General features: G+C 38.7%; 1 protein-coding gene across 3 annotated transcripts in view; it reads left to right on the forward strand.

Moving 5' to 3' along the window:
* The window catches only part of lekr1 (leucine, glutamate and lysine rich 1), a 126,913-nt gene that overhangs the window by 33,012 nt on the left and 66,640 nt on the right, over nt 1-27,261 (forward strand). For all 3 annotated transcript variants that reach the window (XM_047390941.1, XM_047390942.1, XM_047390943.1), the window contains exons 3-5: nt 5,679-6,208; nt 23,329-23,406; nt 24,948-25,111. In XM_047390941.1, coding sequence (XP_047246897.1) covers nt 5,679-6,208; nt 23,329-23,406; nt 24,948-25,111 — 772 coding nt within the window. The remainder of the gene's footprint in view (nt 1-5,678; nt 6,209-23,328; nt 23,407-24,947; nt 25,112-27,261) is intronic.

Genomic DNA, 27,261 nt, shown 5'->3' on the forward strand with positions numbered 1-27,261 from the left:
GTTGCAGCGGGCATCCCTCTTGCCTCAGGGCCTTTGCTCTGTGATAACTGGGTCTTTAAACAAATGCCCCTCTCTTGAGCCATCCTGCCTTCGTGAAACCACCTTTATCACATGGAGGAACATTCCCAACAGCCCACTCAAAACAGTCACATGAAGCATTTCTAAACAAAGTTGTGATTTGATCATCAAGAAAGACAAGGTTATTCTCTCCTGAGACATTTTCTTACAATTTTAGTTGTGTCTTGGGTGTTTTGAGGCCATGAGCGTTTGATCAGTTGATGAATTGCCTGGTAGCGTGTAAATGTCGTTTTCAGTCATTTGTTTTTCACTTCTGTTTCTTTGTAAGCTCAACCTACAACCTGGTTATGATCCAGCAGAGTGAAATGCTTTTTCTATGGTCTCAAGATTTTGATCAGGAGTGTATTTGTTTAAATGCAACAAACAATCATTGTAATTTTTTTATTCTATATCACCTGTCCTTAATAGGGAGTATACTTCCTGTTTGACTCCTCGTCTTCAGACCATCAAGCTGTGTAGTGTTATTATTTTGTGTGTAGTGACACATATTGTTTAGGAGAGGGACACTAACCACTCCAGCCACTCTGTCATATAGATGGCACAACTGCACAACGCACTGCGTTTGTATATCATAAACCTGTGGTTTGAATATCTACTTATTAAAATGTCAATTTGTTCAGGGATGATAAATCAATAAAACAATCTATTGTATCTTCAATCTAAGAATGTAAAATTCAAATATATTAGAAACCATGAAAATGCAATAGTAAGACACAGCAGCCAGCATTTCTGTGTGGTAATACTTTATACCACTGATCAGGTGAATATAGAGTAAACAGTAGACATTGTCACTGGAAGTACTTCCACTGTTCTAACATGTATACATTACCAACTGTAAGTATAGGTTTCAAAGGTTTTATGTTATGGAGAACAGAGATTTGAAAATGTGTTTCTTCTGCCCAAATTTGTTATTTTGTAATGATGTGATTTAGATTTGCTCATTTTTTACTTTATGTTTCAAAGTACCATAACCTGCACATCATTTTATATTTTGTCTGTATGACTATATCTATTTCAAAAATTAAAATGACACTAAACAGAACTACTCAAGTACTTAAGAAGCCTTTTACTGAATGTTTTTGAAAACTACTTTGTACTTTTACTTGAGTAAAAGTATATTGAAGTAGTGCTACTCTTATCTGAGTACAATTGATGGCTACTCTACCCACATCTGACCCTGACACAGATGGTGCTGCCCAAGATTCTAAAGGTCGCAGACACTATTGTTAGCATTGTAATGATAGATGGAAATAAGAGGATTGAGGAATAGTATTTAACAATAATGCCACCGTCACGTGACTTTGCAACAGTGCGGCCATATACTGTGGTTTAATTTAAGGAAGACCTAACAGTATAATAATGGGTACCACCCAAGCCTGCTCAGCATTATGCCTCCCTAAATAATAATTTCTAAGATTCTTTTTCCTGTCGATTGTCAGCCATAGTTGGTGGAAGACAGACTGCTGCTGTCTTAGAGACAGGAGGCAGACATAATGGGCATCGTTTCCTGATGTGGATTGGCAAGTTGCTAACATAGATGGTGGAAGCATTTCAGTGGGTGATGGAGGAAATAAATTTGAGTGGTGAAGAGATGGAAAGATGCCTTATGTTGTGTTACCTGTCACTCAGTTGTCATGTCTGAGGCATTTCTAGCTCTGTGTTTACTCTAACTGTTTTGAATCCCAATCTCTCCAACCTGAGACTTTTTTTTTTTACCAGGAGGATTAAATATGCATGAGAGTCAGAGGTAGACACATGTAGTTTTGCACATTTCATTTAGAGGCATACTCATTAAAGAATAATCAGTGGACTATAGACTTTTAAGAATGACGCAAACAACATTTTTTATTGGTTTTTACTTTTTATTAATAAACATTTCTGACTAAATGTTCGGCGCAAGGCCTGTTATCTGTTTGTATGTTTATTTCACCGTGTTTCTGTCATGTAGCAGTCTCCTTGGAACGTTCTGACATGGAAGTTGTCGGGACGTCAGCAACACATCAGCTGCTTCCATGCCACGTACTGTATAAACCTGAAGATGAAAGCTTGAGGGAAAGGATTTGTTCGCTGAAAGCCTGAAACACATGACAGGTCCTTGGAGGGACTACATTGACACGCACAGAGAATGATAAATCATTCTGGAGGCAACAGACGGGGCCACAACAAAATGTGAAGTGGGGATTAGAGGATTTACTTTCCTCTGTTTTGAACTGCTGACAGTAAGATGTTTTTGACAACAGCTTGAACACATACCAATGGATAACAGGGCCTGCAGTTGTATATATATATATATATATATATATATATATATATATATATATATATATAGATAGATAGATAGATAGATAGATAGATAGATAGATAGATAGATAGATAGATAGATAGATAGATAGATAGATAGATAGATAGATAGATATAGATATAAATATATATCTATATATAGATATAAATATATATCTATATATAGATATAAATATAGATATAGATATAAAGACATATATAGATATATCTACAGTACAGACCAAAAGTTTGGACACACCTTCTCATTCAAAGAGTTTTCTTTATTTTCATGACTATAAATATTGTAGCTTCACACTGAAGGCATCAAAACTATGAATTAACACATGTGGAATTATATACTGAACAAAAAAGTGTGAAACAACTGAAAATATGTTTTATATTCTAGGTTCTTCAAAGTAGCCACCTTTTGCTTTGATTACTGCTCCGCACACTCTTGGCATTCTGTTGATGAGCTTCAAGAGGTAGTCACCTGAAATGGTTTTCACTTCACAGGTGTGCCCTGTCAAGTTTAATAAGTGGGATTTCAAACCTTATAAATTGGGTTGGGACCATCAGTTGTGTTGTGCAGGAGGTGGATACAGTACACAGCTGATAGTCCTACAGAATAGACTGTTAGAATTTGTATTAGGGCAAGAAAAAAGCAGCTAAGTAAAGAAAAATGAGTGGCCATCATTACTTTAAGAAATGAAGGTCAGTCAGTCCAAACAATTGTGAAAACTTTGAAAGTGTCCACAAGTGCAGTCACGAAAACCATCAAGCGCTACAAAGAAACTGGCTCACACTAGGACCGCCCCAGAAAAGGAAGACCAAGAGTCACCTCTGCTCCGGACGATAAGTTAATCTGAGTCACCAGCCTCAGAAATCGCAGGTTAACAGCAGCTCAGATTAGAGAACAGGTCAATGCCACACAGAGTTCTAGCAGCAGATACATCTCTAGAACAACTGTTAAGAGGAGACTGTGAATCAGGCCTTCATGGTAAAATAGCTGCTAGGAAACCACTGCTGAGGACAGGCAACAAGCAGAAGAGACTTGTTTGGGCTAAAGAACACAAGGAATGGACATTAGACCAGTGGAAATCTGACCCCAAACACACCTCCAGGCTGTGTAAGGGCTATTTGACCAAGAAGGAGAGTGATGGGGTGCTGCGCCAGATGACCTGCCCTCCACAGTCACCGGACCTGAACCCAATCGAGATGGTTTGGGGTGAGCTGGACCGCAGAGTGAAGGCAAAAGGGCCAACAAGTGCTAAGCATCTCTGGGAACTCCTTCAAGACTGTTGGAAAACTATTTCAGGTGACTACCTCTTGAAGCTCATCAACAGAATGCCAAGAGTGTGTGAAGCAGTAATCAAAGCAAAAGGTGGCTACTTTGAAGAACCTAGAATATAAGACATATTTTCAGTTGTTTTACACTTTTTTGTTCAGTATATAATTCCACATGTGTTAATTCATAGTTTTGATGCCTTCAGTGTGAAGCTACAATATTCATAGTCATGAAAATAAAGACAACTCTGAATGAGAAGGTGTGTCCAAACATTTGGTCTGTACTGTATATGTATATTGATATGTCTTAGTATCTATCTACATATACATATATATATATATATATATATATATATATATATATATACATACATATATATAAGTCCTGTGCACCTTGGCAGGTGTGAAAAATTGTATATATTTTATTCAGTTTGAAAACATACAGAAAAAAACCTAAACAACTATAAATTAGAAAGAAAATACGCATATTTGCCAGTTTGTTAAAACAGAGCATGAAAAATATTAACATACCATAATTAGTTCTTGTCCATGGATTGTTTGTTTTTCTTCTGCTCTTATCAAGTGACTTTTATTGTTCTCCCTGTGCAACACTTTGGTGGAATGTGTTTTTTATAAAGTTTATTTACGTAAATAAAGTTGATATTGACATTCTTTAGTGCCTCCAACCAACAGGCTGTGTTGACTGAAAAGGTAGGAATCATCAGATTTTAATAACAGCCTGTCAAGGCTATTGTAGTTCAGAGAGGAATGCGTCTGTCAGAAGGAATAATCATATTGATTAAAGAAGAACAGAAATTGCAGGGCTGAAAGGATAACATGCAGTGGTTTTTATATATACATATAGATCGTCATTTTAGGCAGCATCTTGAACAAATTTGACACAGGCTTATGCTTACCCCCTTGTTAAATCACTTTGTATTTGTATGGTCCTTAGTTTGAGAACAAAACAAACTGATTACTGTTGTTTGCAGTCTTTGTTTTCGCATTGTTGGCTAATAAGGATGTTTTTTGTTCACAGAATTATCAGTTTCAATATATCTGATATTTGTAGATGTTGTAGATGTTTTGCTTTCTTCGTTATGAAGGTCAATCATTTGCTTTTTGTCCTTCCATCATGTAGCTCTGTTTTTCCTAGCCTGTGGTCCTCCAAATCAAAGGGGAAAAAAAAGAAATATCAAAATAGGTGAGCTTAATGCATAATAGTAGGATGTTTAGGATGTGACAACAACAAAAATACTAATAGTAATTCCAGTGAAACTGTTGTTCAGCCACATGTAACATACTGCACTCACTGTCCATTTTATCACTTACACCAGTGGCCTTCAGAACTGTTTAAGTTCTTCATGACATATATTCAACAATCTGTCAGAAATACTCTTGTGAAATTTTGGTCTATATTGACATTATAGCATCATGCAGTTGCGGCAGATTTGTCAGCTGCATCTCTGTGATGCGAATCCCAGATGATATGAGCATTTTGACATGGTCCATTATCCTGCTGGAAGTAGCTATCAGAGGTGGAGTAACCTGTGGTAATGAGGGAACAAACAAGGTCAGCAGGATTAGTCAGGTAAGCGGTGGTGTTTAAATTATATAAATATCCAGCCTGAACTGTTGCAGTTGAAATCAAGACTCATCAGACCAGGCAATGTTTTTCCAATCTGTCATCGTCCAGTTTTATGAGCCATTGGAGATGGAGAACTCAGTAAGTTGAAGCAAGTCCTGTCCAAGTCCCTAAGCAGATACGTTGAAAGTCCAGCTAGATTAGCCAATTAAATGAACACAGACCACCTTTCAAGGACATTTCTGCATTAGCTGTCTTAGCGTGGACATCTTTTCAGTTTTTAGTTCTCAACCACAATTTGCATTAGTTAGACCTCAATGTTTTTTCTAAGTCTTGTTCCGAGGGATATGTTTGGTTTTGGTAAGTTACCTGTCTTTTAGCCACACTGCATATTTAAAGTTGTGTGTATTTTTTAGCAAGTGGGAGACAACAAGTTGTATTTTTTCCTCAGATGGAGCACAGTGAGACAGTGTGCCGTTACTGCGGTGTAAGCTACCTGGTTTTCCATGAGTTTCATAAGCTCCGCACACAGCTGGCTCAGTTAGAGGCTGAGCTCCAAGAACTGAAGGAGACTGCCCAGAGGGAGAAGGTCCAGCATGAAGCACTGAAGCTAACAAGGCTGGAGTGGGAGAGTGAGCTTCAGCTGCAGATCCAGAAACAAGTTGATGTCAGGGAGAAAATCACCAGAGAAGAGCTGGAAAAAAGGAACCAGGACATGACGAAAGCACTGAAAGAGGAGTTTGAAGCAGAATATGAGAGAATGAGGAAAGAGATGGAAGAGGACTATCAGAAAATCATCGGAGAGAGGGAGAGACAGCTTAGAAGGGACCTGGAAGACTTGGCATTGGTGGAACTAAGAAAGCAGAGGGAAGAGCTGGTGAAGATCACTGAGGAGAGAGAAACCGTTCTTAGTACCGACCTTCAGAAGGCCAAAGAAAATTCCGAGGACCTGAGAAAAAACCTTGATCAGCTGAAAACGAGGTGAGTTTTGTTGCCATTTGTTCTTCTTCCTTTATTCCTTCACCTATGATCACCTATGCCAGGCTTCAAACTCACCATGTGAGTTGTAGTGTTTAAACCTAAAGTCTTAGACCAACCAGTAATCTTAATGAGTCTTGACTTCTTGTGTGTTTCTTAAGCAAACTGCTGCAGTAATCTTCCACTTCCTGATAAAAAATTAAAATGGGAGTAAGAAAGTTTTTGGAAGTTTTGTATGAGATTTTTTTACTCCTGGTAACATTAATTATACTGAAAAGTAATTTTTGTTTTTGCCTAAAGTCTAAAATAGTTTTTCTGTGCACAATAACAAACAAATATATACAAAGATATTGGCAGTGTCTAACTTAATAGTTGAGTTTATTTGGGGAAAGGATTCTAATCAACATCTGGTATCATTTTATCCAAGGATTTTTTCCCCCTTTATTTACTTTAAAGGTAATGAAAATATGCAACATTAAAGCTTTTCCACACTGAATCAGTTTGCCCCTTTCACAAAACATTTTGAAGACAGGCCTTTAACGTTTATCGCTATTATAATTTAATGTAGTAATGGCAACTAGTCATCTGTGGGACTGGACATTTTAAAATATCAAGGTTGTGCCATTTCACTTTTATCAAGAGCCAGTTCCAAGTTAAATTAACATTGTTAAAATTAAATTAAATTGTGGTCATAGTTGAGCAGCTTCTTATAGAAGTTCAAAGTTCCAAGCTAGTTTTTATTTATATATCAATTTTGTAATGAAATAAAGTCTTTAATAATATAAAGATCACACCTTTTGTCATACTGATTATGTCATCACAAGCAGACTGAGTTAGAAATAAATTTTTTACAGCAGCAATTTTTATGTTCTGCAAAGCTGATGTTCCTCTTAGATAAAATCCTGATTCTGTTTCAGCACTGTTGCCTTGTAGCAAGAAGGACCTAGGTCCAAATCCTAGCCTGGGGTCTCTCTGCATGGAGTTTGCATGTTCTCCCCATGCATGTGTGTCTTCTCTCCGGGTTCCCCGGCCACAGTTTGAAAACATGACTGTCAGGTTTATTGGTCTTTCTCAGTTGCCCTTAGATTTGAGGGTATGCATGGTTGTTTGTCCAGTGTCTCTCTGTGTTGCCCTGTGATGGACTGGTGACCTGTCCAGGGTGTACCCTGCCTCTCACCCCAATGAACTCTGGAGATAGGTACCGTTTATTGCTTTAGAAACAATAGCATGCAAGAGATGTCTGACACAAGTTTTATGAGTCGTACTACATGTCAACCCAGCTGACACAGTGTCATAAAAAGGTTTTTGCTTCCTTACAGATTTCCCCAGTTGTTTCTTCTTTGTCTCATTTAACTGTATCAGAACATCAAACACATTAGTATCAAATATATCAGTGCAAACTACAAAAATGTGTTTTCAAATGATGATTTCATTTATTAGGAGAAAAAAAGATATCCAAAGACAACCTGGACATTTTGAAAAATGACCAAGTTCTGTTGAAAAAGTAATTGCTCTCTAAAGCTAATAACTGGTTTTACCACATTCTTCAGCAACAACTGCCATCAAGCGTTTTAATTATTGGCCATTAATCTTTTACATCGCTGTGGAGGAATGCTTACACACTCTCCTTTGCATCATTTGAATTCAGCCACATTTGAGAGCTTTGGAGCTTGAATAATCTGCTTAAGGTCATGGCACAGCATATTGATTCATTTTAGGTCCAGAGTTTCTCTAGCTGGTGTACTTTGGATCATTGTCCTGTTGTGTAACCTAGGTGTTAGCGTTAGATGCTTGGCTTAAGGACACAAACTGATGGACAGACATGCGTTGATGTCTGACTGTAGATATGATGTGTTTTTTTTCTGAAATGCTGTGTCATTCTTATGCAAGATGTAACAAGATGCATGCCTTCCAAAAGGTTCCATTTTTGCTTTGTCAGTCTATAACATATTTTCCCCGATGTGTTTCGGATCATTATGATTTTGTTAGGGAAATGGTTTTTTGGTCAGCAGTAATTCGGCTTTGGAACTCCCCCATTAATTTGTCTGCGCATTGTAAACAGACAGACAGGCTTGTCTTTGTTGGCATGTCAACAAACCATTTTACTCAATAAATGTAGTATGTATATAAGTGATGAATAGTCATATTTGGTTAAGATGTATGGGGGTGTTTAGTGGAATTATTTTATATATTTGTTTAGATATTTTTTTATTTATTTGCAAGACTGAACTTGCTAGATTTTGGGTTAGGTTCCTGAAGAAGAGCTACGACAAACAGCTAAGGATTTTAATTGAATGGCCTAGTTTAAATTAGAAATGTTGTCGTGCTTGTTGCCATATATAACCTCTCATATATCCCGGAAAGGCATTCTTCAAGTGTCACCTGAAATACCATAGAGGATTACTTCTACCATGACCTTTAGCCTTTTTTAGATTCTGCTGCCCACGCCCTTTTTAGCAGGAAGACTTTCTCTAAATGCTCTGTTCGATGTCAGACATGAATATGGGTGGCAGCTGAATGTGAATGGGAGTGTCAAAAAAAAATAAATAAAATCATCTGTCTTATCGAATTTCCTTTTTGTTTAGTCCATTATATGTGACGGTAATTAACTGTATGATTTTTTTTCCTTGCATTTTTTATGCCTACAAAGTAGCGAATGGAAAATAATGTGTAAGTCTTGCCTGGTTAACCTGTTTTGATTCACTATTTTATAATTGTTGCATTAACGAACATGTCAAACTAAATAAGATACAACATACAGTTCATACAGACCATACAACCCTGGGAGTGGCTGAGATTTAGCGTTAGCCACATCATCTGCAACCCCTCTACCAGTAGGCCTATAGGGATTTTCTTATTGTTGTGTGGCATTGCTATGAAAACTAAAACTAATCCACTGGATCTTCTACTCTTTTTTGTTAGAAGTGCTCAAAATAGTTTCTGGCATGCTGTGTTTGCAGGTGACACATTTTTTTGTATTGCATAATTAGGGGTTGCAGAACAAGCACTGAGTAGCACTGCCTCACTGTGATGTGCTTTAAAATCTCAGTTAGTTGCAAATCTAAATATTTCATTTATAACACACACAATACCAGATCTACCTTTTCTCATTTTATTTGGGTTCATAGGCAATAAAATGCAACTTTTAATCCTGTTTAAAATAATTTCAAACAAATGTTTAATGATGTATCTTATTTAAATCATCATTGTAATGTTATAATTGTCTAGTTTGGCAAGCTGATCCAGATGAATAAAAAACAAGTCCTACCATAGCTCCTGATACTTACGTTTTCAAGATCATAAGTATGACAAAATGAATGGATTTAATGAGTTCATATCATACATGCTTTTTCAGGTCCTGCAAAATGTTGTTCATAATTTAAGATATTTTGATGTAAGATACTGTAACTATCTTTGTTTTCTAAATTATATTAATTATTTTGATGTCCCACAAACGTTTATTCTAAACTTTGTTTAATAAAAAAATGTTTTGACAAATTTTAGTAACAAAATTCTTACCATGTTTGCTTTTAAATTATAAAATTTTCTTCAAATGAATTCATTCATGCAAGCTTTTTGCAGTTATATGTCTCAAACCCTTAGATTTTCACCTTCAAGCCCCGGCAGACTTTGTAGTTTTAATCAGTCTAATCTGTTCAATTTTATTTCCTCACCTATCAAAGTAATGTACCAGGAGTACATCACAGACTCAGACATGTTCTCTGAGTGCTTTTAGCTGCTGTTGTTGACAGTGCACAGCATAAGTCCAAAATCTAGACTCATCGTACCATTCAGGATGGTGAAGTTGGAGCATTGAATATAACATAAATAAAAACAGAATGCTATGACTTGCAAATCGTGTTCCACCTATTTGCACCTGAATACACAAAGACAATATATGATTGTTTTGTTTTTTTTTTTCAAATATTCACTCATTTTGAATTTGTTACTTGCAGCATGTTCCTTATTAAAATTCCTTATTAACATTAATTATATCATCATATACAGGTCTAGTTGTTTGATTTATAAATGCTAACAGTCATAAAAAAAATTCAGATCACAATGGCTGATGAGTGAATCTGTGTTTATGTCTGTATGCATGAAGTAGGCCATTTATTCTCAAAATATTAACTTTTCATTTTTGTTACAAGGTTGTCACAGATTTCCAAGAAACTTGATATCTAATAAAAAGTTAACCTTTGTGTATGTTCATGTTTTCTATAATAGGTCACATATTGCACTGTACAGGTCCTTCTCAAAATATTAGCATATTGTGATAAAGTTAATTATTTTCCATAATGTCATGATGAAAATTTAACATTCATATATTTTAGATTCATTGCACACTAACTGAAATATTTCAGGTCTTTTATTGTCTTAATACGGATGATTTTGGCATACAGCTCAAGAAAACCCAAAATTCCTATCTCACAAAATTAGCATATTTCATCCGACCAATAAAATAAAAGTATTTTTAATACATAAAACGTCAACCTTCAAATAATCATGTACAGTTATGCACTCAATACTTGGTCGGGAATCCTTTGGCAGAAATGACTGCTTCAATGCGGCGTGGCATGGAGGCAATCAGCCTGTGGCACTGCTGAGGTCTTATGGAGGCCCAGGATGCTTCGATAGCGGCCTTTAGCTCATCCAGAGTGTTGGGTCTTGAGTCTCTCAACGTTCTCTTCACAATATCCCACAGATTCTCTATGGGGTTCAGGTCAGGAGAGTTGGCAGGCCAATTGAGCACAGTGATACCATGGTCAGTAAACCATTTACCAGTGGTTTTGGCACTGTGAGCAGGTGCCAGGTCGTGCTGAAAAATGAAATCTTCATCTCCATAAAGCTTTTCAGCAGATGGAAGCATGAAGTGCTCCAAAATCTCCTGATAGCTAGCTGTATTGACCCTGCCCTTGATAAAACACAGTGGACCAACACCAGCAGCTGACACGGCACCCCAGACCATCACTGACTGTGGGTACTTGACACTGGACTTCTGGCATTTTGGCATTTCCTTCTCCCCAGTCTTCCTCCAGACTCTGGCACCTTGATTTCTGAATGACATGCAGAATTTGCTTTCATCCGAAAAAAGTACTTTGGACCACTGAGCAACAGTCCAGTGCTGCTTCTCTGTAGCCCAGGTCTGGGGAATGCGGCACCTGTAGCCCATTTCCTGCACACGCCTGTGCACGGTGGCTCTGGATGTTTCTACTCCAGACTCAGTCCACTGGTTCCGCAGGTCCCCCAAGGTCTGGAATCGGCCCTTCTCCAAAATCTTCCTCAGGGTCCGGTCACCTCTTCTTGTTGTGCAGCGTTTTCTGCCACACTTTTTCATTCCCACAGACTTCCCACTGAGGTGCCTTGATACAGCACTCTGGGAACAGCCTATTCGTACAGAAATTTCTTTCTGTGTCTTACCCTCTTGCTTGAGGGTGTCAATAGTGGCCTTCTGGACAGCAGTCAGGTCGGCAGTCTTACCCATGATTGGGGTTTTGAGTGATGAACCAGTCTGGGAGTTTTAAAGGCCTCAGGAATCTTTTGCAGGTGTTTAGAGTTAACTCGTTGATTCAGATGATTAGGTTCATAGCTCGTTTAGAGACCCTTTTAATGATATGCTAATTTTGTGAGATAGGAATTTTGGGTTTTCATGAGCTGTATGCCAAAATCATCCGTATTAAGACAATAAAAGACCTGAAATATTTCAGTTAGTGTGCAATGAATCTACAATATATGAATGTTAAATTTTCATCATGACATTATGGAAAATAATGAACTTTATCACAATATGCTAATATTTTGAGAAGGACCTGTACACACGTGCACTCTGCAAAGTGTTGAAGATTCCTTTTATGCCTCTTGCTTCAGCATTTTGTAAGTGTTGGTAATCAAATAGCAGGTGTCTGTGCACAAACAGCCATCAAAGGCTAAGTTTAGGTACTGGGAAAAATTTAGGAAATGCACGCCATGACTCACAGAACTGCTATGAATGGCAGACGTTATCTAAAGTGTCAAACTGTGACATGTTTCTGAAAGGCCTTGCCACACAAATAATGTAGCAACTCCTGCACAAAAACCAGCATTATTACACAATATGGGGTCTCAAATAGTGTTTGTTTGTTTGTTTGTTTGTTTTTATGAGATGAGAAGATATGTTTAATAACTTCTAACTAAAAATGATGAGTACTCTCTTGTCTCTTGGCCACAAGCTGTTTTTAGTTGTACCTTCCATTTAGTTATGAATGCATAAACATATACTTATGTTAGTCTCAAAGAGAGAATTTTCTTGTGTTACAAACATGTTTTAAAAACTAATGTTTGGAAACTCAGTAGGCTCCCCTGCTGGCTGTTGTACAGAAGGCAGTTGTAAGCTACTTGACCATCAGCTTTATATTTTAGACTGTTTTAACATTTTATACCGTGTGTGTGTGTGTGCATAGCTGCAAAAAAAAAAACTGCAAAATTACAATTGACTAACAATCATAAAATGTAGGCCTGTTAAATTTAGCTTTCTTATTGTATTCCCCCCATATACCCCAGAAATACCAGCATTTGACTCAATATATTTTGTTTGACCCATTATGGATATTCAGTCTTCATATTTGCAGTGTTCTTGTAAGTGCCACAGCTGGTGTGCTCTAATGCCTAGCTGGGTGTATATTATTATGTGTGCACAGTAAACTGGTGGGCCAGTCTGCTCTGGCCTAATGTAAGCTGCTTATCTCTCCCCGAAATCTCGTCTCCTCTGTACCCAATGAAAACAAACAGATAAACAAGCATGGTGCTAACAGTGGTGCTCAGGGTCATAATGCCTGGTTTGGATCAAGGGGGTGAAGGTTCAGGCAGAGATAATGTGGTGTGACACAATGATGCGTGAGAGGCCTGTGTACAATTACAACAAAGGATGCTTACTGTCTATCACACTCTTTCTGTGTTAAGAATTGTTATTTTGGAAATTTGGCATCACTTTGCTTTTTCATGTCGTCATCATCCAGCCTTCCATTTTCTATACCCGCTTCTTCCGTACAGGGTCGCGGGGGGAGCTGGTGCCTATCTCCAGCAGCATATGGGCGAGAGGCGGGCTACACCCTGGAAAGTTACCAATGTAACTGTAATAATAAACATCTTCTCATCTATCATGTCAGATACAATGAAATTTTACTTTTACATATTGACTTTTCACATTCACTTGGTATACAATACACATGTATTTTCCTCTGAAACAGTTATCAGCCATCTTCATACCAACATGTATATCTACTTTTCCATTCAAATGTCTGCTTACTCATATCTAATTGCCTTGTTAGATCCTGTGTAATTCCAACATGTTGACAGAAGGGACTTTGACATGTCTAAATGTGTGGGCATTGTTGAAGAACCTGACTGGTAGCTCCATAAAAACACACCCTCCTCACAAACCAGAGCTAAACAAAAACGTCACGTCAGTGTGAGTCCACGCTTGTGTGTGTGTCTATAAAAAGGGTAGAGTAGATGAAAGCAAGGTAAGACGGTAATTTTCTGAGTGCATTTAAAACTGATTTTTAAATGTCACCTGCTAGACAAGTTCAAACACAGACTAGCGGGAGATATTTTAATCTTTCCATGGGAACAGAAGATGGAGTTAATGAGGAGGTGGCTAATACATATGCCATGTTTATTTAAAACAAAACCCGTGTTGTATTATCTGAAATGTTTAAACAGGACCATAAATTCTCTTGTATTTTACACCAAAACCATTCTCTATCTGCTTTCAAAACTATTTTTTTAAAAAGGGTTACATCCACTAGAACTAACATTTGAGGCTTGTCAGATTTACTTGTTCTTGAGTTTGGAAGGATCTAGCTTTATTGTGTGGGTAAGAATGTAAGAGGGAGAAGCAAGGAGATGGTGTTCCTCTCAAAAAGGGTTAAAAGAAAGATCAAGTGGTAGAGCCACTCTTTCAAATATGAAAAAAAGTATATGGGCAGACAGCTTCTCTAACCGATGACAAGCTGAAACATCACGTAACTTGAGCGCATGCTTGTGGCATTGAGAAAAGCGTCTGGGAATTTAACACGCTCCGCTTGTTTCCCCCCAGCTGGCTGGTCACATGTTTGAATCCAACAGCGTGTCTTGATGTGAGTCTGTATAAGCCTTCACCTGACTCCGTGGCTGTTTGTGTGAGTTTGTGTTTGGGAGCTTGCATGCATACACCTATATACACCTGCAGCGTGGAGGATAATTATCCCTGTGCACAGAATCAATCACAATCAGGCTTGGCAGGTATTAAAGAAGTTGTCATAAAAATGTGTGAGAGAAGACACATAGAGAAACACACACACATGTACACACACACCTGGGTTCTGGATGGCAACACTGATAAGTTAACTCACAGGTGGGAGAGCAGGAGTGGGTGAGAAGCAAAATGATTAATGACCAACAGGATGGCATCTATTTGTAATAAGGAAGCACTTTGAGGGAAGCTGTGGTTTTACTCCAATTTCCAGTTTCCACTAGCAACCTAACAAACAATGCTCCCGTCACTACACTGTTAATTCCCCTCTGTTTGTGTATGTGTTAGGTAATATGCCATGTTTGCTAGGAACCGAGTCGAGCAGCCGTCACAGCCTGCTTGTGAGGTATCAGCAGAAATCCAACTTCAAGTTCATGTTACCACTTTGAACAAACACAGACTCTGTCTTTCTCACCCCCCCCCCCCTTTATGTTTGTGGAATAAACAGTACTGCATGAAAGGAGAGAGAACCACCGATCAGCCTTAAAGGCTCCAGTTCATGGTGGGGGTCATGACAACACAATAAACGGAAACAATGCTTGTGCATATGTGAACATATGTTTACGTATAGCAGAAGAACCTCTTTTAAACTCAGTCTCACACTCAGTAGCACACACAGACACACTCACACAGACATGTCTTATTTGGTAATCAGCAATTATTTGATGGAACAGTAGCATAGCAACCCACACATACAAATGAAACACAAACAAACATTGTTTTGAATCGGAATTTATGCCAGGCTGGAAGAAAAACGCATTCTCTGACCCCTCTGCTAATTTGCTTAGCTGTTATATGATATTATTGTATGTGCTTTGTCCATCTGTTTGTGTGTGTTTGTGTGTGTTTTTGATTATTGTTGCTATGGCATCCCTTACATGCTTACTAGATAACCCAAATGCAAAATGTATACAAGCAGGTGTCACCGTACACAACCTCACACACAGCACACTTAAAACACAAAACAGAATCGAAAGGAAGGCCCAGCAGAGACTGTACTTCCTGAGGCAACTCAAGAAGTTCAACCTTCCACAGGAGCTGTTGGTCATCTTCTACACTGCCATCATTCAATCTGTCTTGTCTTCATCCATCTCAGTGTGGTTTGGCTCATCCACAAAACAGGACAGGTCCAGACTGCAACAAATAATCAGGAATGCAGAGAGAATAATCAGGGCTGACCTTCCCTCCATCCAGGACTTATACAGGTCTAGGGTCAGGAAAAGAGCTGCTAAAATCTCTGCAGACCCCACACACACTGCACATAAACTGTTTAGAGTTTTACCTTCAGGCCGCTGCTACAGAGCACTGTTTACTAAAACCAGCCGCCACAGAGACAGTTTCTTCCCCCAGGGTGTTTCTCTGATGAATATTCAATAGAGTACAGAACAACAGCATACAGATGTTGCAAATGCACCTTTTTCATTAGATATATGTATATTGTACATTGTAAATATGTATATTCTGTAATGCAAAAACAAAACAAAAGAGCAAAGTGTACCGGAGTCAAATTCCTTGTTTGTATGTATGAACTTGGCAATAAAGCTGATTCTGAATAACTTAAAAATAATTGTTAGATCCAACAGCAGTACAATACAATTTGAACAATGTTGCAAAAGGCCTAAATGTTTATCTACTGTGTGTAATTTTGTGGAAAGGGATTCGAGACTTTGACTGAAGTCAGACAACAGGACGCTTGACGTGACCCTGACTCAAGCTCTATCGACTTTAGACTTGATTCAAATTCATGCTCTATTGGCTCAAAACTTGACTCAGACTCCAGATCGAAAAACTTGATACTTGACTTGGACCTAAAGACTAAAGACCTAGGACTTTAATTTTAGTTTTAATGTTGAGATGAAATATTATGCAAGCAGAAACATCACAGAAAAGGAGTTGAATCTGAGACTTTAAAAAGGAAGCTTTAAAGACTCTAAACTTGGCTTAAAATAATACTTGGAAGACTTGAGACTTGACTCAGGTCATGAACTAAAGACTTAGGACCTGGCTCTAACTCATGCTCAAGGCTTGAGACTCATCCTCTAAAGAGTGGAGATTTGACTTGGACTTGTGTTCTAAAGACTTTACTTGGACTAACATTTTAGAGACTTAAAACTTGACTGACTTGAGCTTTAATGTCTTAAGACTTGATTATGAAAAAAATGTATTTTGGTAAATGCTCATGTCTCAAATTAATCACCAAACAATAGATATGATGTCATAACCTTTAGCAATGAACGTTTTAGGCAGATGAAATAGAATAAATCTGGCTAGATAACATTCATTCCAGTCGTCTGAAAGTTGAATTGAGACTTGGGGTACACTTGGAAAAAAGTACTTTTAAACATCTCTGATACACATAATGTGTAACCACACTATTACCGCCATAAGATAAATACCCACTTAATTCCTTTTCTATTTGCAGCCCAATTTAATAATTGAAGCAGAAATCTGTTTCCTGAGCAGAGAAGAGGAACCTAATATAATAAATGTGTCCCCTGAAACATTAAACATCAAATAAAACATAATGACATGGAACATTTTGTGCTCACTCATTGGAAATAAACTTGGAAATAGCATTGGAAATAGATTTTGTGATGCTGACCTTTCATCAAAACCGCTGAAAATGTGTGAAAGAATAAAAAAAAAACACCTCTCTCCTGACACACACACCTGGAAAAACAGAAGATATTTGATTTGGTAGGTCATCATAACACTGAGACTGAGATTAGCATTGTTCATGAGAGGTCCTGTCTGTGTGTGCGTGCTTGATTGTTTATGATGTGTCCTGATGGGGCAGTCTACTTGGGCTTCTGGTAGGGGGTACTCTAATCTGACATGCACTCGCTGACTTTGCCCTACCTAGTTATTCCACTGACAGCCACTGCCTGGGGAACAGGAGCTGGAGCTCATGCATGCAAAGCACACACAAATTCATCTGTTAAACACACAGACACGCAAAATTCCCCTGCACACATCACACAAGTGAGATGTGTGCGTTTTCACGCAAGCACTCCCCTCTGGAGGCAGTGTTCTTTCTGATCTTGCTTTGAACCTGGCTGGTGCAGAAGGGTGAACAGTGGGAGTCTGGTCTGCTGTCACTGGAGAAGAAAATGCATGCCCTCCTATAGACACATGTTTAACATACAAAGGATCAGAAAGTATCAAAGATTGATTACTAAGAATATCACTTGCATAGATGCACACACAGTGAAGCTATAGTCTGTTATTAAGTCAAATGTTTGCTACTTTTAGCTACATATTTTATAGCATTCGCATTTGCGCTTTTGCACATGCACATTCTAGAAACAGAATATTGCACAAAGGAAGAAAAAAATATCTATTTGATCAATTTGGTAAAAAGCTATAAAAAAAATTCAATATTGTATTGTATTTGTATTTCCACCAAATGTTGTCTGTTTTTGCTTCTTTGTCACACTTGTCACAATGTTTCAAATGTTAATATCAGACAAATATATTTGGAGTAAACACAAAATACAGTTTTCAAATTATTTCATACATTAAGTGGAATCTGTAAGTTAGCAAAATACATTTTCACAGGACTGTATGTTGTTGAACTCTGGCACAAACTGTATGTGACACATATCACGTCAGTAGAATTTAAGTTAAAAGCCCAGCAAGGTAGAGCCAAAACTCCAGGCTTTATACTGTCAATAAGGCTGGTTTATTGTTACAGAACCTAAACCAGAACTTTCAATAAGGTTATATCATGACTTGACCGATGTAGTCATAAATAGCAGCTGAGAGTGACTATTTCATTAGTAAATGGACCTTTAAGCTATAATTCTCTCAGTTCCTCCCTTTGGTTCTCTCTATAGTTGCAGTGTGCAGATTAACCCAGGTAATTCCCACTTACCATGTGCACCCGTTTCTGCATGAACTTTCTGCGTATCCTTGACAGAACAGGCAGTTGAACTGATGTTATTTCAGCCTGGTAACCAGGAAACAACCATCTGTTTTGCTTTATAGATTGCCTGCTGTGCATCTGGCAGTTTGCGTTGATAGGTTAAATATAAGCATTTTACTGTTGAACATTGGTGTACAGCTTGAAACCACAATATATACAGTGACACATGCAGAGCTCATACTGCACTGCAGTTATATATATAAAACTTTGCTTCATATCATTGTAGTGCTATATTTATATTAGAGAACACAGATAAACAGTACATTTAAGGGATATTCCAACCCTCAGTATATTTTGAAAATATGTCTGTTATGATTCTGGCACGTCTGCTCTACCCTGTCTCCCTGGCTGCAATCAGCAGATTAGATGCACCTGGTGGCTGCTGCGGTGTAGTGCAATCTGTGGAATGCCAAGCACCTGTGTCTTCCCTGATATATACTGACTCTAACAAGCAGACGGTGCCCGATTTTTGAAAGCCATTGTGTGAGTAGATATCCAACGTTCCTTCCTGTCTGATCATTGTTCTTGACCTTGCCTTGCCTTGCCTTGCCTTTTGGATTTATGCCTCTGCCTGCTCCCTGTCGGACTATTTGGATTTTGGTTGTTGACCTTGTTTCCTGCATCTGGTTTATGCCTCTGCTTGCCCCTTGCCTGACGCCTTTTGTTCCGATCGTTGACCCTGTTTCTGTCCTTGGATTATTGAGCCAGCCTAGCCCTCGGATTATTCAGCCTGGAGTCACTTCTTACCTGTGCTGTGGAGATCACCGCCTGAGGTTTCCCCTCTGGGTTTCAAGTACCACTCAAGACAAAGGCAGGTTAGTGGCTTTTCTGATCTCTGCAAACTCTGGAGAGACTACAAGTCACTAATCCCTCTTTCTGCCTCAGTGATTCCTGGAAGCTGTGAGGAGTGTTACCTGTGTGACGTTTTCCTGTGGCTGAATAAACCTTTTAAACTTTCAGTACTGTGTCTGGCTGAATCTTGGGTCCGCCTTTTTCTGATTCATAGCAATTTCCTCAATTATTAAATCTCTTTTTTACATTATCTCTGACCTACCAGTGTATGGTATTGAAGTAGTGGTATTTAAGCTATAGTATCCTTTGGGGGTTGCCAGGTAAATCTGCAAGGAAAATGAATAATTTTGTTTTTGTTCAATTTTTACAATATTTGATATAACTTGCAATATCAGGGTTTTTTTTCCGGTTGTGAGATTTTTTTTTGTGCCTTCCTTTAAACAAAGCATGCTTTGTGGAAGCTGTGCTGCTTATTATGTTTAGTCTTTTCTCCATCTTGCTGTCAGGACTTATTTTGTGGTGTCGTATGAAGGAACAGAATGTGCTGTTGCAGTTCACACAGTTTCACATTGTCTTATTAAACTGCTTTGTAGCAATTTGTACTGATTTGATAGGTTCTGTCTGTAAAAAGGGATATTAAAGCTGATGTCCTGATGTGTTTGTAAAGGACCCAAGTGATGACACTGAGTGTGGCAAAACTGAGTTCTTTAATGATGAACAAAAAAGAAAACTTGCAGGTAGATCAGGACATCGAGCGCAGGAAGCGAAACAGGCAGGTTAACGGACAGTTAACAGCGGAAAAACCAGGAGCTTAAATACTAAGGGGTGGAAAATGACAAAGGAACACTGATACTGGAGCAGCTGGAACCCTTGGAGCCCTGGAGAGTGATGTGGACACTGGGAGGGACCCTCGATGGAGCTTGGGAAGAGCAATGTGAGACAGAAGCAAGCCCACTTGGGACCCTCGATGGATGCTAAAGTCTGCACATAGAGGGTTCTTGTAACTACTGTCACAAAACTGAATGTAAATATTACTGCTGCTGCGGATGAGGGAGCTGCTGCTGCTGCGGTGGATGAGGGAGATGCTGCTGTGGCAGACGAGAACTGTTGCTGCAGCAGACAAGGATGTGCTTAGGTAGCAGTGAGCGTACGAAGTGCAGCTGCTGCTGAGGACTTGAGAACTGCTGCTGCTGAGGATGCGGGAGCTGCTGTTGCTACTGCGGACGTGGGAACCACATTATGCTGTAGATCCTTGAGAGGCCATGGGTATGCAGTGGGTGATGTAGAAGAAGCCTTCTACATCCTTTTCTTCCCTTCTAACCATCAAATGTGTAACGTTAATGTGAATTCACTGGTTAAGACCAAACATCTACAGGTCCTTCTCAAAATATTAGCATATTGTGATAAAGTTCATTATTTTCCATAATGTCATGATGAAAATTTAACATTCATATATTTTAGATTCATTGCACACTAACTGAAATATTTCAGGTCTTTTATTGTCTTAATACGGATGATTTTGGCATACAGCTCATGAAAACCCAAAATTCCTATCTCACAAAATTAGCATATTTCATCCGACCAATAAAAGAAAATGTTTTTAATACAAAAAACGTCAACCTTCAAATAATCATGTACAGTTATGCACTCAATACTTGGTTGGGAATCCTTTGGCAGAAATGACTGCTTCAATGCGGCGTGGCATGGAGGCAATCAGCCTCTGGCACCGCTGAGGTCTTATGGAGGCCCAGGATGCTTCGATAGCGGCCTTTAGCTCATCCAGAGTGTTGGGTCTTGAGTCTCTCAACGTTCTCTTCACAATATCCCACAGATTCTCTATGGGGTTCAGGTCAGGAGAGTTGGCAGGCCAATTGAGCACAGTGATACCATGGTCAGTAAACCATTTACCAGTGGTTTTGGCACTGTGAGCAGGTGCCAGGTCGTGCTGAAAAATGAAATCTTCATCTCCATAAAGCTTTTCAGCAGATGGAAGCATGAAGTGCTCCAAAATCTCCTGATAGCTAGCTGCATTGACCCTGCCCTTGATAAAACACAGTGGACCAACACCAGCAGCTGACACGGCACCTCAGACCATCACTGACTGTGGGTACTTGACACTGGACTTCTGGCATTTTGGCATTTCCTTCTCCCCAGTCTTCCTCCAGACTCTGGCACCTTGATTTCCGAATGACATGCAGAATTTGCTTTCATCCGAAAAAAGTACTTTGGACCACTGAGCAACAGTCCAGTGCTGCTTCTCTGTATCCCAGGTCAGGCGCTTCTGTCACTGTTTCTGGTTCAAAAGTGGCTTGACCTGGGGAATGCGGCACCTGTAGCCCATTTCCTGCACACGCCTGTGCACGGTGGCTCTGGATGTTTCTACTCCAGACTCAGTCCACTGCTTCCGCAGGTCCCCCAAGGTCTGGAACCGGCCCTTCTCCACAATCTTCCTCAGGGTCCGGTCACCTCTTCTCGTTGTGCAGCGTTTTCTGCCACACTTTTTCCTTCCCACAGACTTCCCACTGAGGTGCCTTGATACAGCACTCTGGGAACAGCCTATTCGTTCAGAAATTTCTTTCTGTGTCTTACCCTCTTGCTTGAGGGTGTCAATAGTGGCCTTCTGGACAGCAGTCAGGTCGGCAGTCTTACCCATGATTGGGGTTTTGAGTGATGAACCAGGCTGGGAGTTTTAAAGGCCTCAGGAATCTTTTGCAGGTGTTTAGAGTTAACTCGTTGATTCAGATGATTAGGTTCATAGCTCGTTTAGAGACCCTTTTAATGATATGCTAATTTTGTGAGATAGGAATTTTGGGTTTTCATGAGCTGTATGCCAAAATCATCCGTATTAAGACAATAAAAGACCTGAAATATTTCAGTTAGTGTGCAATGAATCTAAAATATATGAATGTTAAATTTTCATCATGACATTATGGAAAATAATGAACTTTATCACAATATGCTAATATTTTGAGAAGGACCTGTATTTGTGGGTAAACTATCTGTAGATAGACTGACAAACAGTGTGATGGAAAAAACATTTTGACTACATTTGGGTGAAAAAGCTGTTGGACAAAGAGAAGGGCCCTTGAACATCAGAACAGAAGGAGAAATTCCAGCATCTGCTGAAATGCAGAATTACAGATTTCATCCTAAGTGGTCATTCCTGGTTGTGGCGAATTACAGGCAGAGTAGGACTGCCACAAAATCCCTGGGTACGATGCCATTTTGTTTGGTCTTGAAGCTAGTGTTGTCAGAGAACAACTGTCCTGATGTCCTTCTCCTCAGTGGAGAAAAATCACAGTATAAATCTTTACTTTATGAACTCTAATTCTATTTGGAGACATTGCTATCACTACCTTTGTCTTGGGTGGGCATTGTGTTGGGCATTAATGCCCAAGTTTGGTGTCAAAATATAATGTCATTACTCTTTGGCCATTGCCTGCTAGATTCAATTTGTTTTGCTTTGTCTTTTTTTGAATATTTCTCCATTTCAGACATTAAAATTAACATGACTATCGTAAGCTACAAGCCTGAACATAAAAGAAGAGCTGTAAAAAAATAAATATGATATATGCCAATTAAAGAAGATTTGTTTTTCACTCTAGATGGGTTTTTAAGTTGCCAGCTTCATAACCTTTCACTTATTTATTTCTGGAGATTATTACTGACTATTAAACCAGTTAACAGGATGAATTACCAGTAACAGTCATGTTAGTGCGGTGCAATATACCAGATGGTTTACAACCTTTGCACACTGCTTAAGTGTGTAAATATGCTGGTTTACCAATTCTGCAAGAGTGAGTATAAAAGCACATTTGCCATGGACCATCATGCTTAACTGACCCTTCTCACATCCAGTCCTGCTTATTGTGTCTAAGATACAATATAAGATGGGGAGGAAAAGCCCTTTATTCATATCAGTCACTTATGAGGAACGCTTTAATTTTTAATCTCTCTTCATTTTCTAACTAACATCATCCTTCCATCTGGATCATTTAGATAAATTGCCTATAATCTAATTTCCCTCTTGTGAGAGGTAAGTGGTGTTATGTTCAACTGAGGCTCTCTAATGAGAATACATTGCTGACACTTCAAATTCACTCCCTCGCATTTCTCTTGTTTTTTCCTTGACAGGCTGGCGACTGCAGCTGACATGAGGGATGAGGCAGTGGAGAAACTTGGAAAAGAAAAGCAGCATGTTGAAACACTCAGGTAAGGACGGTACATCAAAAAATACAAGAATGGAAGTACAATCTGGGAGCGTGGTGATTTATCAAAGATTTTGTAAATAAAGTAAAAACGGCTTGAAATGTGCATCACATTTCAAACCATCACAAAGAAGCAGCAAACTCTGCTTGGTTATCTGCATCTTCACCAGATACATGGGAGGGAGAGTGGTCAGATGGAAAACAACTGACAGAAATGATAGAGGGAAGACAATAAGAGAGAGCATGAAAAAACAGGAGGGAATGTTGATTCATCTGACCTGTGGGTTAATTCCTGGAAATGAGGAGAGCGCCTGAAAAAGACATGAGCGACTAATGGCAGGATGGAGGTAGAGGTGAAGAGAGTGGGAGAGAAGAGATGGTGCTTTTTAATCATCCAGCTGACATTGAAAAATTCTACATGAGTAAACCATCAGGGGTCAAATACATGCAGTCTCTCTGTGGCTCTGCTTTTCACTCCTAACGTTATTTCAGATGACATATCTGGCTCATATCTGTTCCTCCATTTGGTGCTGTCAGCCTTATGATTTATGTCATCTGACATTACAGAACTGACTTTCGTGACAACCAGTGCCCATGCTCCTCATCCACTCTGCACGCACCCGTGCACAAAAGACCCGCAAACCAGCTCAAAGACTGCCATCTCACCCCATCTTTTTGTCCAAGATTCAGCAGATCACTTTGAGTTTCAAACCCTAAATAAGAAAAATAACCACCCTGCAACTGCCTGTGCCACAATCACAGTATTTGTGAAGGAATATCAATTTTTTTTTAAAAGAGAAAGAGTTCAGCATGTTCTCACCCACATGTTCCCCCAAAAGTGTTCTTGGAGTAACAGAATGTTCTATTCCAATATTTTAGTTTTACACGCTTTGAATTAGTTTGTGGCTTGGGGACAGTATTTGTGTGTATAAATGTGAAAGTGCTATAAAAAATATGCCTTCTTTTATGTGTATCATAATTACATTTATTTTATTTAAATTGACTTTTTAATCCTGTTTAGATGTTTTCATGACACAAGTGTTAATCTTTGATGGTAGAATATTTTTCATAAATGATCCAAATCAACACTTACTGCCTTGTGAGTCTAAAATTATAAACAATTATACACTGGGTACAAAAACTGCAGATTTTTGTGACCAGGATAAATAATTTCAGAACTTTTTGCAAGTTTAATTTGACGTGTAAAAGTAACTTGAAAAACCAAACTAAAATCTTTTTGGGGAAAAATTTAAAATTGTATTAAATTCATTGCACAGGTTTTCACAAGCTCTTGTAATTTGGGAATATGGCTGTGTTCAGAAATAACCAAAACATTTAAAGTCATGTTTTAGTTCACACCTGCCATCATGTGAAGTGCCATATCTAGACTGGTAGATACATTGAGTTGCTGCCGTACGATTGGCTGATTGGCTAGTGGTGTTAACACCTAATAAAGTGGCCGATGAGTTTATGTAAAAACGGGCTCTTTTGTAAATTACAGTTTGTCCATTAATTTTCACCTTTCTGCATGTTTTTGTGTTTTAGAGGTGCGTGTGTGCGGCAGCAGCAGATCCTCCGGAGAACTCTGACCTTGCTCCGCTTCTGTGGCTGCGGGTTCGCAGATGTACAGGGTTTCCTTCGTCAGCTGACTGGGGCTTGGCAGGCTTTCAGGTCTCAGGTTTTGCAGCATTGCACAGAGGTGTTCTCAGGTAACACACACTTACACGTCAACTCACACATGAACAAGAAATCTGACAGTATGAGGGTTTTTATAAGGCAAAGTAGTAATGCAAAGTGTCATCAGAGTGGGAACTATCATAGAGGAAAATAGGAAAAGAGACTCGAACCAATAATCCTTCACCGGGACTAAATATTATTAATTCTTACACAGACTGTTAGGGTTTAATGGTGTGTCTCTGAAAGTTTAAACTTAATACACAAACTCCTGTTGGGCAAGAGAGCATATATTTTCATGGGGACATATGTTGTGATAGCTGTAAAGAAGGAAATTAATTAGAGATTCTAGTTAAAAGAGCATGTTTGCAGTGTGTGTGTGTATTTAATGTTGACAATAAATGCCTGGAGGAGTGCTACCCTCTGGCTCACCTCGATGTTGGGCCTTTTTCTCTCTGCTGCATGCTCTAAACAGCTGCCCGGTGTGTGTGTGTATATATACTCTCGTGTTTGTATGATTCTGATTCTGTGAAGTGATCATGAAAGCAGCTGCTGCACAAACCGTCAGATACAATGCAATACACACAGAGGATTAAGCCCATGTTCAAAAACACACACACAAACACACACACACACACACACACACACACACACACATGTCCATTTAAATGCACGGTGCATCTGGTCACAGAAACCAATTCTTCTTGCAAAAAGCCCCAAAACATACAGCTTAGGTTATGTCAATCGAATTGAACTTGCATCTAAGGTTTATTATGTGGAAGTTGTTTAGAGAATTTGAGATATTAATTCATAATTTTGTAGTTAAGAGGAGAACAACAGTACCTAATAAACACTATAAAACAAAGATTCTAACCTAGGTTGTTTATTCTTTAATATTCTGACTTTTTGTAGCCTTTTAAAATAGTCATTATTAACAGTTCTCTTAGCTTTTGAAGGTATTTTAAAGTTTTTGGTATTGAATAGAGGGACTGGGCAATAAGGACTAAAGATTTTATTACAATATTTTCTAGTATGTATTACAATGACAATATAAATGATGATAAAATGTATTGCAAAACAGTATTTTGGCATTTAAATGCAATTACAACATACCTTTTACATTCAGTGCATAAAAAGACAGAACCCTTATTTCTTCACTCTGACATTAAATCAGATTTTTTTTCCCTCTTTTTGGTCAAAATTGCTAAAATAAAGGTCAGAATAATGAGCAAATTACCCTTTAAACTGTGTCACTTGGATTAAACATTTTGGGTATCCTTCCTCAAGCTTCTCACAATAGTTTGGTTGAATTTTGGCTCGTCCTGAGAGAACTGGGGTAGCAGAGTCAGGTTTTAAGGTCGTGTCGTTCACACACACCTTTTCAGCTCTGTCCACTAGTTCTACTGTCGGACTGAGATCAGGGTTTATGATTGCCACCCCCAAATATTGACTGCGTTCTCTATAAGCCACTTCGTAACCAATCTGGCTGTATGGTCCGGGTAATGTTTTTGTAGCTTCCTGGCTGATGTCTTGAGATGTTGCTTCATTATTTCCACATCATGTTCTTTCCTTATGACACCATCTATTTTGTGAAGTCCAGCAGTCTCTCCTGAGACAAAATGCCCCCATAGCATGATCCTGCCACCCATGTCCTTGACAGTTGGGATAGTGTTTCCAGCCTGGCAAGGTTCCACCTTTTTCCTACAAATTTAACAAGGGACATTATGGCCAAACACTTCGATTTTTCTTTGTCCCTGTGTGCATTTGTGAACTGTAATGTGACTTTTTATGCTGCTTTTCGAGTAATTGCTTCTTCATCACTGAATGGCCTTTCAGCCCATCTCAGTACAGGACTCGCTCTACTGTGGATAATGATTCTTTCATAGAGTCGACTGAAAGTTTGCACAGCATTAGCTGGAATGCCTATAGTAGAACTATTTATTGCAGATTTGCAAATTGCAATCAATAAAACTTTATTTTTAATTATCGCTTCTTTATTTCCTACCTAAACATGATAAGATCAGCCTCAGTAGAAAAAATGAAAGAATAAAAGAAAGAAGTAAAATAAGGTAGGAAGTACAACCCCAATTCCAGTAAAGTATGGATGCTGTGTAAAAAGTTAATACAAACAGAATACAGTGATTTGCAAATCCTGTTCAACCTGTATGCAATTGAATACACTACA

Source organism: Girardinichthys multiradiatus, chromosome 18 (assembly GCF_021462225.1).
Source record: "Girardinichthys multiradiatus isolate DD_20200921_A chromosome 18, DD_fGirMul_XY1, whole genome shotgun sequence".
Lineage (NCBI taxonomy): Eukaryota > Metazoa > Chordata > Actinopteri > Cyprinodontiformes > Goodeidae > Girardinichthys > Girardinichthys multiradiatus.